The sequence below is a fragment of the Protobothrops mucrosquamatus genome, unplaced genomic scaffold (genome assembly GCF_001527695.2).
Source record: "Protobothrops mucrosquamatus isolate PMUCROS unplaced genomic scaffold, P.Mucros_1.0 scaffold3514, whole genome shotgun sequence".
Classification (NCBI taxonomy): Eukaryota; Metazoa; Chordata; class Lepidosauria; order Squamata; family Viperidae; genus Protobothrops; species Protobothrops mucrosquamatus.
Window position 1 is genome coordinate 1 of NW_015389484.1, and position 16570 is coordinate 16570.

The window sequence follows — 16570 nt, forward strand, 5'->3', positions numbered from 1 at the left end:
TTTGTACAATTTACTGAGAGTCAGCCAAATAAAAGCAAAAGCTATAAAATCACCTGCTGTTCACATCAATGAGTGGTTCACAGGGAAACTATAAATGACCCAACTCCTGAATCTACTGGGAGAGGAAGAAATAAGTGGGGAGGCTATAACTATCAAGCAGGAAAAGTTCAGAACAAAATTATTGCAACTATCACTTACTTACTTGAAACTCTCCATTGAAAAAATATAGTTAAAACTCTGTTCTTGTAATCCTGTATACCAGACCTTTCAAATCTGGTGTTTCAATAAATTCTATAATTTCTAATTAGCTTGGTGAAAGTATGAATAAGTCAGTTGTTGTCCAGTTCATCTGGAGGATACCAGATTTTTAAAAATTGCTTTACACACTTTCCTGAGAATATTTGATTAAATACATGTAAGGGGTGGCACTGGAATGGAACAGTGTTGGTTATGTTTCACAGTGTCTGTAGGAAATGTTTACAACTTGAAACTGAGAGGGATAACATGTGCAGGGTAAGATGGGAAAACATTCAGCTTTCCAAGGGGAAGCAAAAAAGAATAGCTGTGTACTGTCACAAACGAAACTTTATGCACTAACATGTATTTAACTCTGCAGTCAGTTTCAGGACAATATAAGCCTGAGGGCAGATGTAGAACATTATAAAACATACTCAGGGATTTATTTATTTCTTTGCATATGTCTGGCAGAATCACTTACTAGATATCTGAGTTAAGATATTATCTCAGAGAAAATGAAACCTAGTTGCATTACACTGAAAAAAGAACAAAACAGAATAAGAGTTGGAAGGGACCTTGGAGATCTTCCAGATTGGTTTTTTTTTTTTAAATGCTGTGTTCTAATATGTTTTGGAATCTGCTTCAAATGCTTTATTATGAAGACCAGCTTTTTGATCCATGGAAATCATGACAATCTGTTTGTGGATGACTATGTGTTACATCTGATTTTTTTTAAAAAAAAAACAAATATCTGATGGACACCCACCAGAAAAGTGCAATAGCTCCTCTTGATTTTTATTTATATCCCGCCTTTATTCTTTGTACAAATAAGTCAAGGCGGTGAACATATCCAACATACCTTTCTCCTCCTATTTTCCCCACAACAATAACCCTGTGAGGTGGGTTAAACTGAGAGCGACTGGCCCAAAGTCACTCAGTTGACTTTCCTGGCTAAGACGGCACTTGAACTCACTGCCTCCCGCTTTCTAGCCTGCTACCTCAACCACCAGACCAAAGTGGCTCGGAATCAAGCGCTTACCATGAAAAATCTTTACCTCATTCTTTCTGCAAATAAAAACTTAATGGCAAATCTTCCCCCCTCCCCCGCAAACCGGAAGCAGCAGAATCCCAGATACATACTACATACGGTGATCCAGAAGTGCATCACAACCAGCACTAAAAACTGAGTCTTCATCTCAAATAAATCCCAACCTAAGCCTTCGGAAGGGGAGTTTCACTGAACAGGGGCGATTGCTCCGCTTTCTTACAATTCCCGGCTGCTTAAGCGATGAGGTACGAAGCCATATAGATTACCCCCTAAAGCGATTCCCCAATATTATCACAGCATATTGGGAAATGAGTTCTACTAGGCAGCTTTCGTGTCTCGTCCCTACTATGCAGCGCCTCCTTTTGCTCCTCGGTTTTCTCGAAGTTGATGCGGTTACCTAGCAACTATTTTCTTTACACTAGCCAATCACATGTTTCGGTCTCCTGCTGAACCGCTACCCGGAAAAAGGCAGCGTCGTCGCCCTTCGCAGTTATTCCTACGGCCACAAGAAGCAGCAGTCGAAACCTGAATAGTTGAGTCTCCTCCTCTCTGGAGATCAATTTCTTAAGCGAGATCAATTTCTGATACACCCCTTTCAAGGATAGCATTAGGGACGGAATAGAAGCTTCAGATTTGGGACTCCAAACGAAGTCAGTAGATGAACGTGCAGAACCATATCTTTAAAAGTTTTTTTAAAAAACAAAACATTCATTTCTTCTGCTTGTGCTTTTTCTTTTGCATATGCTCTGTCTTTTCCCAGACCTTTCTCCACCTTATTAGGAAGCAATTTCGTTTCTTCTCTATGGCGTTTGAAAGTAGGCTGTGAAATAAATTGCAATTAGCCTCGCAGGGGGCTTCTCATTCGGAACTGGCCAGTACTTGGACATGAGACTTTCAGAGCATTAGACTGGAAAGTTTAAGAAAAAAAATCTTGAAGCAAGGCAAACTACTTTCATATTATTCCCAAGAAAACATGAAACTATCCATGTAGACGCCAGAAGTTGAGCTGGTCTTAAGAGAATGTACCTAAGCAGGTGCTAACACGTTTGAAATAGAAGATAAAAAATGAGAAAATCTGGGGTGCAAGGAGATTGTAAGCACCCCAAATGCCTATTTGGCTGTATTTGCACAACATTGTTACCAACGATTAATGGGACCGTGCCTTTTGTAACCTAATATTTTGGGTTAATGACCACAAATAGTTACACAGGATGGGTTCATGCAACATGGTAAGCTAAAATGTGAATATAGCTAGATTGTGCACTTTGGCACCAAAAAAAATAGATGAATTCTTAAACCTCTTTGACTAAAGATCCCAGTGCTATCAATTAAATGAAACCATTTTACTGTTGCCTTCTTGAAGGATTTTTCATGGCAAACAAAATAACTGAGGATGTGGTAAAAGAAGGTTCCATATGAAGAATATTGTCTCAACCATTCTTCCATTGTTTTTTTCAAAGCTAATCTATTAAGCACTATGACATTGGTTTGGTTATGCTAATTCATATATCTGGAATTCTAAGTATGAGAAATATATTGTGCAATTACTCTTATTACTTGTGAATATCTTGGGTGTGTGTGTGTGTTAAACAATAGTTTCTTCTATTTGTAACAACTTTTCATCCTTCCATCTTCTTTTTCCTTCCAATAGTGAATATATTTCCTTAAATGTATTAAGAGGGAACGGCAGTATGATATGTATACTACCCTGGAAGATTTAATACAGAAAAGCAATGTAAAAGAAGGGGCAACTGAAAAATGATTCAGATTTAGGGCCTGTAATAGTTTGTTTTAGGCATTGCCCGAAGATACATCTGAATCTATTTTGATTTACTACAATTTGTTATAAATCAGCAAAGATTCCTGTCTCTTGTTTCTAATAGTGACAAAATGTTTCAAATGTCTATTACTTTAATTTTTATTCCATCTTTATTATCTTTTAAATGCCGAACATACCTAATAATCCTTCCTCCTATTTCCCTCACAACAACAATCCTATGAAGTGAGTTGCCCTTCATGCCTTACGTAGGACTAGAATTCACGGTCTCCTGGTTTCTAGTCTGGTGCCTTAACCACTGGACCAAACTGGCTATAAACTGCAGAAACTAAACTGTTTGGTCTGTATTAAGTTGGATTTTTACATTAAAGAATTATAACTGTGAGATCTACTCAGTTACTCAAGATCAGGCATGTGAAACTGCCGGCCCTGCAAGCTGGATGCGTCACGCCAAAACTGCGCCCACCCCATTGCCGGCAATGGGGAAAAAGTCATGATATGTCGCACGATGTCACGTGATGTCGTGAGTTTGACATGCCTGCTCAAGATGATTTTCTGTGTTCAGAATTCTTAGCTCTGCCACCTTTCTACCAGGTTAGATCACATGAATTTCCTGAAGCACAACATGGATTCTAGAACATTCTAAGACTTTACCTGAGAATAAGTTCCACTGAGTATAGAAATTGAATTGATTCCCAGACATTTTGTTAAATATAGTTTATTTAAGATAATATAATGTATGTGAGCTATTCAGAACTGGTATGAAGCTGGGCAGTGTTCAAATAGAATAAATGAACATGTTTAAATTCAGTGTGATTCAAGGTATACTATTCAGGAAAATGTGTCTTTGGGCAATTTGCAGCCCAATAAGTATATTATTAGCAAAATAGAGAAACTGCAAAAGCCAGTCAGTTGAAGAATTAATTTGTGTATAAAAATTAGAATATGAGTAAATATTCTTTTTCTACATATCCCCCATGTCCCTTGCTTCTTGATTTTAATAGTCTAATTTAGGGAGAGGGTTTCTTTTTTTCCCTGCTGCTGCTAAAATATATGGAGTCAGATCTACTGCAAATCAGCCCAGGTATCTTCTATAGATCCTAATGTTATTTATTCATTTGTATCCTGCCTTTTATTACTTTTACAAATAACTCAAGGCAGAGAACGTGTCCAACACACATTCCTCCTCCTCTTTTCCCCACAAAAATCCTGCGAGGTGGTTTGGGCTGAGAGAGGATGACTGGCCCAAAGTCACCCAGCTGACTTTGATGGCTAAGTCAGGATTTGAACTCACACTTTCCTGCTTTCTAGCTTGCTACCTCATTTATCCTTTGCTTCTCCTGCCTTGGAGTGCTGTCAGTGTTCAACTGATAGCTTTCTGAATAAATCATACGTTACAGAAATATCTAATTTTGGTTCTTTGAAAAAGTCAATACTATACTTATAGAATGTTTTACACAGCGAAAAATGAGATAAATTATAAATGTTTAGCTCAGTAAAATTGCCTCCAAGTCTATACTCACTTTTGGAGGGTGGGGGTTAGGGATTTTTAAAAAACAGATCTGTGAAGCTTTCAGAAATTTATATTTTTTATCTGTAGTTATACAGGCTGCCTACTTCATGATAACCAATATTTATTACCTCAGTCATTCTTCACTTGGCAATCTGTGGCACCAAGGAGGTAGCTAAAGTACAACCTCTGGTCTCTCTTCTTTTTGAGACATATTTCCTTGCACTACTTAATACTAAACCTCAACAATATATGGAGTATCACAGGTTGCCTATACAAAATATCCATGGACACAACTGCAGAAAATTAACTTGAACAATCAAATATCATTTAAATCCAACGTTCATATAGATTTCTACTCCTGAGTCATTTGTTCAAGTTAATGTTAGTATTTCTTTCATTTCTTTTCAGGAAAAGTGTCATAAATCACTTTTTTCAACAGAATAACAGAGTTGGAAGGGACCTTGGAGGTCTTCTAGTCCAATCCCCTGCTCAGGCAGGAAACCCGGCCTATATCATTTCAGTCAAATGGTTGTCCAGTCTCGTCTTAAAAACTTCCACTGTTGAAGCATTCATAACTTTTGGAGTCAGGTTGCTCCACAGATTATTTGTCCTGACTGTCAGGAAATTTGTCCTTAGTTCTAGGTTGCTTCTCTCCTTGGTTAGTTTCCATCCGTTGCTTCTTGTCCTGCCTTCAGGTGCTTTGGAGAATAGCTTGGGCTCTTCTTTGTGGCAACCCCTGAGATATTGGAACACGGCTATTATGTCCCCTCTAGTCCTTCTCTTCATTAAATTAGACATACCCAATTCCCACAACCGTTCTTTATATGTTCTAGCCTCCAGTCTTCAGTGCCATTGTAACTTTGAATAGTCACTGACTGAACTGTTGTAAGTTGAGCACTACCTGTAAAAGATTCATGAAAGACAGCTTAGCACATTGTTTCTCAACCTTGACAATTTTAAGGCATGTGGACTTCAACTCCCAGAATTCCACAGCCAGCAATGCTGGCTGTGGAATTCTGGGAGTTGAAGTCCACATGCCTTAAAATTGTCAAGGTTGAGAAACACTGGCTTAGCAGAAGAGGGCAGAATCTTCAGTCTGTGGCCAAGTGTGCTGAACAACTTGGCAAAGCAAGATTGTTGGTAAATTTCTAAAAGGGCCTGGCTTAAGATTCAAAACACAACGTTTTGCATTACTTTGCGTTTGGTCATACGTTCACTATATTTGGAGGGTTAGGAGAAGGCTGTACCAAAACAGCAAACACTGCTTTAGTCCAAATGGGCTGTGCCCATTATTTTACTTATGAATGCTATTGCCAGTGGCATTATTGCATTGCTTAATGTTCTTATTCTTAGCTTAATGGCAAGGTTTTATGCATGTAAACGAGGAAGAACAGTCTCAAAACGCTGAGTGCAGGCGATAAAAATACGCAAAGCACAAACCGCATTTATTCAGAAGTTACAGAACCACCCCTATACCCACTCAGAAAGAAGCTCGATTCATCAGTGAGGCTTACTCCCACCAGATAAACTGCCACGAAAATGCAACCCAAGCAGTTTAGCACGGAGGAAAATCCCACAGCATTCGGTGGGTCTGTCGCCTCCCTCCCATTAATTGCAGGCACACGCCGGTTTACAGCAAGCGGTACTGAACACAGCTGAAACTCAGACCGGAGCAAGCGTGCCCAAAAGGAGACGGCTGCCACCCACGAGGCACCTCAAGGTGACAAAAGCCCTCAAGAAACCCGCCGTTTCTTCTCCACAAACCCGGGCGCGAGCTTCCGCCGTCGCCGCTCGCGCCGTTTTTGTTTTCTTTGTGTTCGGTCCCGAGCGCCGAGCTTCTGTCCGCCCGAGCGCGCGCTTCCTCCTCGATTTGACGCGCCTGCCCCTTTAAAAAAAAAAAGCCTCCCCCCCTCCTCCCAGCCGCCGTTAGCCCGAGAGCGCAGGGGGCGGGGCGCGTCGCTGAACGGCGTCTCGCCAGGCCAACGGGCGGCGGGCAAGGAGGCGGGCATTGCGGGGGTGTCTGTCGGGTTAGAACGAGGCGTGACCCAGTTGACGCGCGCTGGAAGGAGAGGGGAGTGGGAAGGAGGAGGCAGAGGTGCAAACAGCTGCCGACACCGCCGCCGCCGCCGCCGCCGCCAACGCCACCCCGTCGGTGCCGTCGCCCAGCCGGGTCAGCGTGCTTCTTCCTCGCCCGTGAGCCTGGGGAACCTGCAGCTCAAAGCCGCCGCTAGCCACAGCACCATGTACCCCGGGAACAAGCGGAAAAAGCTCTGGCGGGAGGAGAAAGGTACTGACCTCCTTCACCTGAAAAGCGCCCGGGGCTCCTCGGGCGAGCGGAGCGTTGCAGGGGCGTCCCCCAGCGCCGCCTCTCCGACTCTGGTTTCCTTTCGCCAGGCGTGCGGGCGAAAGATGATGCCGCCGCCTGCTCTCACCTGAGCGACGTTGCCTTCCTCTCGCCTCCGCCGTGTTACCTTGGCAGGACAGCCGCGCTCCTCCCCTTGCTTGCAGCGCTTCTCCTCCCGACTTAGCTGGCCGCTTCCTTCTCTCCGCTGGAGGAGGGCTCCCTTCCTTCTCCGGACCCGGAGTCCGCCTTCAGTGGGGGGGAGTAGGTGGGTGGTGGGACGGCGCCTTCTCTGCACAGCCCTCGCAGCAAGCCTGGTCAGGGCACCCCAAGATAGGGGCAAGGGCAGCTTCGGGTAATCCTAAAGGGCCCAGGCCTCTCTTTGCCACTCAGGTGCTTCGACCTTGGCGAGGGTTCTCGGGTCAGCCTTACCTAGACGGCGTCCAGGATGTCCCCTGATAGGAGCTGATCAAAGCAACAGGGGTGGCGATGGTCTTCCTTTTTGCCTAGTTTTGGTGAAGTCCGTTCTATTTCAGAGTTGGTAATAATCTTCCTCTTAGTTCGTCTCACCGCCTGATGAATCTTTTGTTTCTTTCTTGGGTAGGGATTATCCCTCTGTAAAAGTTATTTTCTGCTGGGTCATTACTGTCGTTTCTCTTATTCCCCCTATGCATAACAGAGAGCAAGCAAAGCTTATAAAACGTGGGATCTACTTTCACTGAGTTCTGGTTGCAAATTGGGTGCTGACACTATCTCGGAGTTTGGTGTGAGAGTTGGAGTGCCACTTTGGAACCGAAAGTGAGGTTTCTCTCTCTGCTGCCTGTGATTCTTTCTGTTTCAAAATACTTGGAATGGAAGTGTTTTGATAGTTGCTGGCTGAATGAATTTCAACTTGCCTCGCTCGGGGAGCTACCTATTGTGAGGGGGTTGCAAAAAGGTGACAGGACTGCAAAGCCTGGATCTTGGGGCCCTTTGGAAGAAAGTATTTGCAAAAAACCAAACAAACAAACATAACCATTGTTTGTGTATTGTGTGACAGTTGTTGAAAACATCTATTGGATCAACTTTACCCAGTCATTCTAAAGTTGTGAGGATGGATTGCTTTACTTGATAAAATACCAGACCTTCTAATGGTGAGGTGGTAATTATCTTTTTAAAATAAAATATTTAACAAACATTCTTTCATTAAGCTGGAGTCACTCTGTGAGATGGACAGTCTCTAAATTTGACATATAAATAAAATGTTGATACATTTGCTGATATATATCCATCTGGGACCATTTGTCAATCATAGAGCTACTCCTTGTAAATCCATTTTCCCCCACCCAACCTGCCCATCAAATCTGTTTCTGCAGATAGGGAATAGGGAGGAAAATAAAGGATACTTGTACTTTGCAAGTGAAAGTTTCCTTCCATAGTATGGAATGTAGCTTTAAATTTTAGATAAGGAAATTGGACTTTTACAGTTGGTAATTTAATAGAACATCATAAAATTGAGACCATATAGGGAATTAAATAACAATTAAATTTGATACAATGTAATTGTGTTCATTCAGAAAGACAGAATTTTGACTTATTGTATTTTAAACTCTTGTACTAATGATAAAAAACCAAACTGGGTTTGTAAGTTTTGGTGTGAGTTTGACATATGAAATCTACATTGCAAATTCTTATGCTGCATACATACAGTAATATCAGATGCCAGGAAGAATAAAATGATTGATATATAAAGTTCAAATGTCCATCTATCCATAAAGAGAAAAAAAAACCCCAACTATTGACATGTTTTACAAACAGTATCTGTTCTGGATTGACGATTTATCATGCCTTTATCTGTAGATTTAGATTAGGCTGTTTGAACTGTGTAATGTAAACTGGTATAACAGCTTTACAGAATTTATATTGATTGAACTGTAATATGGATTTCTGTTTGGATTACTTCTAACAGAAACTGGATCCTTGCACTCTGAAATGTAAAAAAAAATCCTTTTGTAGTTTGTCACTGGTGCTGTTAAAACTGCCTCAGTTTCTTTTAAAACACATTCTGTACTGCTAAAGTTGAAACCTCTAACTTCATCACAGATAAGTATATTTTCAATAATTTGCTGAGGTGGAAGGGAAATAATTTTTTCCACATAATAATCCTAAGGAATGCTGTGTGAAATGTATCACTTAGTAAAAATTTGGTTGATGTCTAAACATTGTTACAAGAGACAAGAATATAAAAGTGTATACATTAAACTCTAGGTAAGAATGTTTATAATTATAGATTAAATTGAAATGTGCATACATAAAGTATTATCCAAATTACTAATTATTACTAGTTACTTGCATTAAATAAATCTTTTCAGATTAAACAATCTCTTTCAAGCCACAACAGTTTTTGTATTTTATGTGTTTCTAGTGTGATAAAATTATCTTGCAGCCTTGAAGAAAATCTAATCGTGAATGCAAGAGCTTCTTGTAGGATTGCTTTAAAAAACAGTTTATTAGTGCTAGAAATGGGATTGCCTGTACAGATACACAGTATTCATGCTTCCATGGCTACTTCCAGGTAGATGAATGTCGCTGATGACTCAAATTAGCTTTTGTATTTTATCAATTCCATAAGTGCTACACATGTATTTAATCACTTTGATACAGTGGTGGGAGTTACTAATGTATGTACTGTATGCTATTTCTTAAGCAAATATTTAAATGCCTAATGCCAATGGAAGAAAAGTTCTAAATTACAAGGTAACTCTTCATAAAATAATTTCAAAAACTGTTTCAAGTTGTAACAATATAATAGGTTGTGGGATTTGTTAACCATAATATCAAGAATTATCTCTTGGTAGCATTGCAAGCGAGAAGTGAAGATTACTGAAATCTGTGCTAAATCATGTTTAAATGGGCTCAGAATCATTTATATAATTTAAAATTGAGTTAATATCTGCTGTAGAAGAATAACATATAAACTAATTCAATCTGCTAAATTCAAACAGTGGCCTACCAACTGAAGTATAAAATAGCAAACGGAATATAAAAACAGAATAAATGCAATCTTAACAATTAAATGTTGCTCTCATCCCTAAACTGTCTCTGATGGATTTAGGCTTTAAGTACTTAGACTTGTTTAACACAACTTATTGAGCACCTGAAATCACATTTTGTTGAAGTTTTGGTTCACTCCAAGCCTCAGTAATTAGGATGAGTAAAGAAATTAATTGAACCTCCTTGATATCTGATCTTAGTCTACATACATTCATCATATACTTATATTAGAACCCCATAACTAATTCATGTTACAAAGGAATCCGCTTCATAATTTTGCTAAAACATATTCATGTGCTTTCCGATAGAACGTTTACTGAAGATGACATTGGAAGAGAGACGTAAGGAATATTTACGGGATTATGTACCCTTGAAAGATATTCCAACATGGAAGGAAGAAATGAAAAACAAAGCCCAAAGTGATGGTAAGTCATCTTATTAAATTTGTATCTGTACTTATGCTTTTAAATATCCAATGTACTGGCTTCTAAGTGTATTGGATCAAGCATCTCATAATTCGCAGCTGCTGGTAGAAGAAATTGTAACCCAACACATTTTGAGGGCACCAGAGTGATAAAAGCTGTCTTGTGAAGTTGTACATGATAGAACTGCTTACCTTAAACAGATGAAATAGGTTTTGTTACTTAACAATTTACTGAAGTCTAGGGATCCCCAATCTTTTTCAGCTATTGAGCACTTCTGGAATTTGGGGAATTTTGTCGGTGCTCTTACAAAACAAGTGCTATGAAACTTTGATAAGTTTCAAAATAACTGCTGTGAAGGATATATCCAATTTACCAAAATGACTCTTACCATTACTTCCATCTCTACTCCATACTACCTTTGTTACCCTTTGTGTACTTTCTGGACAGTGTCATATTTCCAACCAAAGCAACAAAGCTAATTTTTTTTCACCGATCTATTTATTTTCTAAGAAGGCATTTTATATCTATTTGAAGCATGGTAGCATTCCTGGAAATAAAAATAATGCTGCTAGTGCTTTGCTTTGCATTGTGTTTTTTATTTAAAATATAAGGTTGATAGGCTGGCAGCTGGTGGACAGAGGTGTGAATAACTATGACTAACTGTAATTGCAACCAAATATTGGCAGCTATGAAATGAAACTAAGTTTATGAAGTGGTTTCAATGAATAACCAGTAAAACAACACATGCCTTGCATTTATATCGGGATAGGAGTATATTTGAACATTTGCTACTGCTTGTTCTTGCAAATGCTAACTTTTATTAGAGCTAGTACATTGATTCACCTTCTTGCCTCTTAATCATAAATCCTTGTTTATGCAACTCTAAAAGGGCAATTGAGTGCAAAACACACATGGCATCATATTGCCCTGATTGTCATTGGGGTCCATCTTCTCAGGGTTTTGAGTAATATTATTTACATTTTGTAATGTTCTATAATCTCCCTAGAGTCTCAGTTTGGATGGTGTATATAATTTTTGGGTGGGGATATAATATAGTAATTATACTATATATAGTACATTTTTAAAAAATCAAATCCAACTCTTGTTTTTACACTTGAGTTAGAGATCAAAAACTTTTAAAAATAGCCTAGAGTAAAATAGCTATAAGAAATAGCAACAAAGCCAAGGTTGCAAATGACTCAATATCTAGCTTACTGTAGTATTTATGATCAATTTGTTTTATTTTGATTTTAACCGTGACAGTACAGGAGTTTGCTATCTTATGGGTTACAGTCCATACTGAAAACATTGTGACTGTGATGATGCTTGGCAAGCCATAAAACAATGAAGAGAGATGAGGCTTAGCAAGCAAGATGTCTATGCACCCATGTTTGGATCTGCAGTTTTAGTGCATTCAAGGACTTGCAGTTTTGATATCAATCTTGCATTCCAGGAAATTATAACTAAAGAAGATTACTCTAGATAGAGAAGCATCAGTTTTGTTTTTGCTGTATTATTTATATAGGAATTGCACAGATACTCAGGACAAGCAGTTCTCATTAGGGAAACTGAGGTTAATACTTGCCGGAGAAGGCTACATTACAGCTAAACAAGTCCTCTGAGTCATGTTCAAGCCTGGTCACCAGATGGACACATCCTTGTTGTATTCTTGGCAATAGAATAGAAGCAGTTTACCATACTGCATCACTGTAATGAGTATTACTAGCTGCCCAGAGTCGCTGTACAGAGTGAGAGGACTGGCGTATAAATTTAATAAATAATACATAAAATAGAAGATGCTCACATTAAAAAATTTAGTGAAGAAATTCCTGTTTAGGAAATTAAAATAGCTACCATTTTACTGCTAATTTTTTTTCCAGCAGAGATTACTTTTTGGGGTCCTTCTTGCTCTCTGAGCTTGCTTGTTTTCTTGCCCAAACTAGGTAATATCATGTAACATCATGTTATCTAATTTGGGTAATGAAACATCTGCAAGAAAATAAGCAAACTCCAAAAGCACCAAGGACCCCTCACTTCAACCCTGAGCTACAGATATTTAAATTTCATTAAGTATTGACAGGAATTGCAATCAAATGTTTAAGATCAGAGTGGAAAAGAAGTGATAATTATTCAAAAGCTGAATTATTGCTCCATCCTGTGGAAATGTCACATTAGTGTTGTTGTGTCCTGAGCCTGCTGAAGCATTCAGCAGGCTCAGAAATGTTGCAAATGGTCCCAGGCAAACCAAAAGGCGCAAAAAACCCAGCCGTATTTTTATTGGCTGACACTGTCCGGGTTTTGGACACTATAAAAGGCCTGTGCGCCTTTTGCTGGTTGCTGGTTGTGAGAAGAGATCAATAAAAGAAGCTTGTTCACACAATGTGTGTCCACTTAATGCCTCGACCCTGCAAACATAAAAAGTATATTTGGTGTAAATGGTCTTATCAAACTAGTATCTTACAGCATGACAACCAACAATGAATAGGAAATAGAACCAAGGAGATTTAGGGGATTTTGTCATTATTTTACTAAATAGAGAGAATAATGCTAAAGCTATCATTGATATTTAAATATAGGATGTCCTTTCTTATTCTTTTTAGCCTCTTCAGGACAAATGCCTCATTACTTTTTGAATTCTGGTTAGCTGATCATAATTATTGACTCTAGTGGCTTCTGCAATTTCAGTAGTATTTGGGCAGAGTAAAAATAAGGCTGGAAGAAAGGGTTCTCTTTAAACAGTTTGGTGTTTTTTCTAGTGAATATAGTAATCTCCTTTTTTGGCTTCTCATGATGATCTAATGTTGATATGGCAGTAACCTAGCAACAGTACTTAATTATTGCTACTAATACTCTGTGGCCACCAATAGAAGTTGGAGAGGACCAGAGGCCAAAGAAAAGGGTAAAGATGCAATACTAACCATACTAAGTCATGTTGTAAAATGTAGTTTAACAGTCCATACTGGCTTGATTTGCACACAATGCTACGCCATCTATGGATTTACATATCATACTTAAATCAAAACTAAACAAGCTATACTATGGCTTATTTTAATATGTGAATCCAGCTAAACAACACAGATAAATTTGCTAATTGCTGTTTTTCAGTTCTGGAATTCAGGGCTACTTGACATGCTACAGTTTCCTTATATGAAAAGATGTAGTAAAAGTCTTCCCCCCCACCATCCAGTCACAACTGATGAAGTTTCTTGGATGAGAAGCGAAACGTCGTCTTTTTCTTCCTCAAGGAAAAAGCAGTCCAGTTGCCTTTAGAAAAAGCACCTTTGAGACAATTATGACCTGGATGACTGAGAATCTCCATAGACATTTACAAGTCTACATGTTTACAATGTACATGTAAAACAGAGTAATTATATGAAGACTTCCTATTCCTTCCTGACAGGTGCTTCTCAAAACATCAAGTCTTTAATTCAGTTGAGAAGACACCTCCCTCCCTCTCTCTCTCTCTCTCTCTCTCTCTCTCTCTCTCTCCCCCCCCCCCATTTTAATACTGTTTTTACTCCAAAAATTGTTGTCAGATGTTTTTAATATTTGTGTACTTCCCTTGATACTAGATCTCTTTGTCCAGATTTTAAACAGCTAGGTTCTAGCTTAAATCCAACTTCTGTCATCTTAGCTTTCTCTGAACTATCAGCATTTTTACTCATCCTTTTAATCCTGGAATGTACAAACCTTGCTTTGAGCGGTTTTCTTTGTGCACGGTTGTGGTGAAGATGTGACAGTTACTGCCAACAGTAAATGAACAGTGATATTTGTAGGTCATAGAGGCAGACAGCTTTGTTCCTATTTTCCTGTGCAATATGTGGACATTGTTTAAGTTGAGAGCTGTGTAGTTTTTGCCCTTCAAATGTTGAACTCAGAGGTCAGACCAAATATCATGAAGCTGTGTTCAGGGTTGTAAACCAAACCAAAGCAAACTATTATGGCTTAATGTGATGGCCTAGTTCATTCAATATGCTAATAGTGAATGTGATTGATAAACTACTATTTATGGCTTAAAGTGTTGTATGTATGAACATAGTCAGCAACAGAGTCTCCATCCAAGTGCTTTATGCGATGCTCAGGCTTCTAAATCTCAATGTGTTTTACATAAATGGCATGCATCCCACTCTGATTGTATCAGTTTTCTTTTCCAGAAAACCTACTGTGTTTTATCAAATTGACAACATCGGTTCTCCCCCCCCCCCATAATGGAGCTCAGATTGGTGTATATACACTCACTCCTTGTTCTGTTCTGTCAATTAGATCATTAAGCAAAATGGTCACTAAGTGAACATGTGAAAAAGAGATGCTGCAAAGATCCCTGGCATTTTCATTCCATTCAGTTACAGGTAGTTCTTATGACTAGTTGTTTAGTGACCGTTTAAAGTTAAGATGGACCCTCCAAAACATACTTACGACCTGCTTCTGATGGCCACATTCTCTCCCCCCCACATTATGTGACTGCATTTCAGGTTCTTGGCAGCCAGCCTAGATTTACAGCTGTTTGCAGTGTCTCATGATTACATGACTGTGATTTACTATGTTTTTGCCAAAAGCGTGCATTTATTTCAGGTCTTTAGGAAAAACATCTGATAGCAAACCATGGGTTTGCTTAATGAGTATGGCAGTGGCTTCCAACCTTTTCTATACCCCACACCCCTAGAACACTTCTGATATATTCTCGCACCCCTTACAAAAGTTTAAAATAACGAATTATGTATATACACTATAATTTTGAAACTTCTAAACCCAGGTTTTTGCACCCCCTGGAATATTGTCTCACACCCCCAGGAGGTGCGAACACCACCGGTTGGGAGCCCCTGGACTATGGCATTCACTTAATGAGTATGGATTCACTTAATGAGCATGGTGATTTGCTTAATGGTCACCGCAAAAAGGCATAAAATCAGGTCGGTGATATGATTATCTGCTTTTTGACCATCATGACTTGCTGCTTTAATGGGGAGGCTCCATTATGGTTGTAAATCAGGGACTACCTGTAAAGTTCTAACATCATGGTACCATTACTCTTATTCCAATGTGTGTTGTTAGGTGTCTGAAATTTGATCATAAATGCATTGGTTGTTTGGAAAATGAAGTTTTTATTACTGTTGTATTTGTGAATGGTCACTTAAGTTAAGGAAGTCATTACATGAGAAATGGGTGCGGTATTCTGATGTCTCCAATTTAGACAATGACTACTTTCAAATCAATTTAGCTTTAGAACGATTGTTATCATATACATCATAGGATAGCACCCAGTCCTTTAGCTGTAGTTTGCTCCTTTACAACTCTTTCATTTCTTTTGTTCTAATCTTGCTCAGAATGTAACCATTGCTCTGTCTTTCTTCTGGCCACTCTACTTCACACATGCCTTCTGAATGCTTTCCTTAACTTTTCAGAACTGTATGATGTTACCGTTCTCACCCTCAAGGAAGTTGATCAAAAGTAAAAGAAATTTTAATGCAAAAAATATTCTGATTAAATCAGGAAGGAAAAGATGGAACAATTAACCTGGGTGTCTCAACCCAGTGATTGGCAGGATTAGTGACTATCTTGTTTTTCAGAAAGAATATATGCTGGTAAAGCATACTCTGGATATCAACTATCTCTTTTTCTCTCTTCCCCCTTTTGGATTTTGTTGTATAATACAGCTTTGGGAGCGAAATTTAGAACCCTCAGTCTTTGGGGGCATTGTGAGATCACTGTTGTCATTTAATAGTGGGAAAATGTATCCTAGATCACTAGCACTGATAATGTTAGTTAGGGTAATGAAACGTCTGCAAGAAAACAAGCAAGCTCAGAGAGCACCAAGGACTCCTCGTATCCTAGATTAACAGGTTTAAGATAATACGTTCATATGAAGATGAGCAATATGCACACTGATGGCGTAATTTCCCTGGAAAAACTGTCTGAAGTAGCACTGGTGGATATGAGTTAAGACTGGGATTGAGCCATGGGTTGAAAATTATGAAGAACAAATTAATTGCAGGATGGAGCCTCTACCTTTTTGAAATGCTTGAATTTTCAAATTGTAGAACTTGAGTCCCTTAGGAATGGAACTATTTGGGAGTGTTGTTCCACACAGGTGTTTTTTTCCATGAATAACATTTTTTTCAGTATCAGGAACCTAATTTTTCAGATAAGGGGGCTAAGCATGCATCCATTCAATATGGCTTCTACTTGCACTCTATAG

General features: G+C 39.0%; 1 protein-coding gene across 1 annotated transcript in view; it reads left to right on the top strand.

The window, feature by feature from the left end:
- Positions 1–6782: 6782 nt before the first annotated feature.
- The window catches only part of MACROD2 (mono-ADP ribosylhydrolase 2), an 18771-nt gene continuing 8983 nt past the window's right edge, over positions 6783–16570 (top strand). Inside the window, exons 1-2 of the mRNA XM_015827121.1 lie at positions 6783–6862; positions 10258–10374. Coding sequence (XP_015682607.1) covers positions 6817–6862; positions 10258–10374 — 163 coding nt within the window. The 5' untranslated portion in view covers positions 6783–6816. The remainder of the gene's footprint in view (positions 6863–10257; positions 10375–16570) is intronic.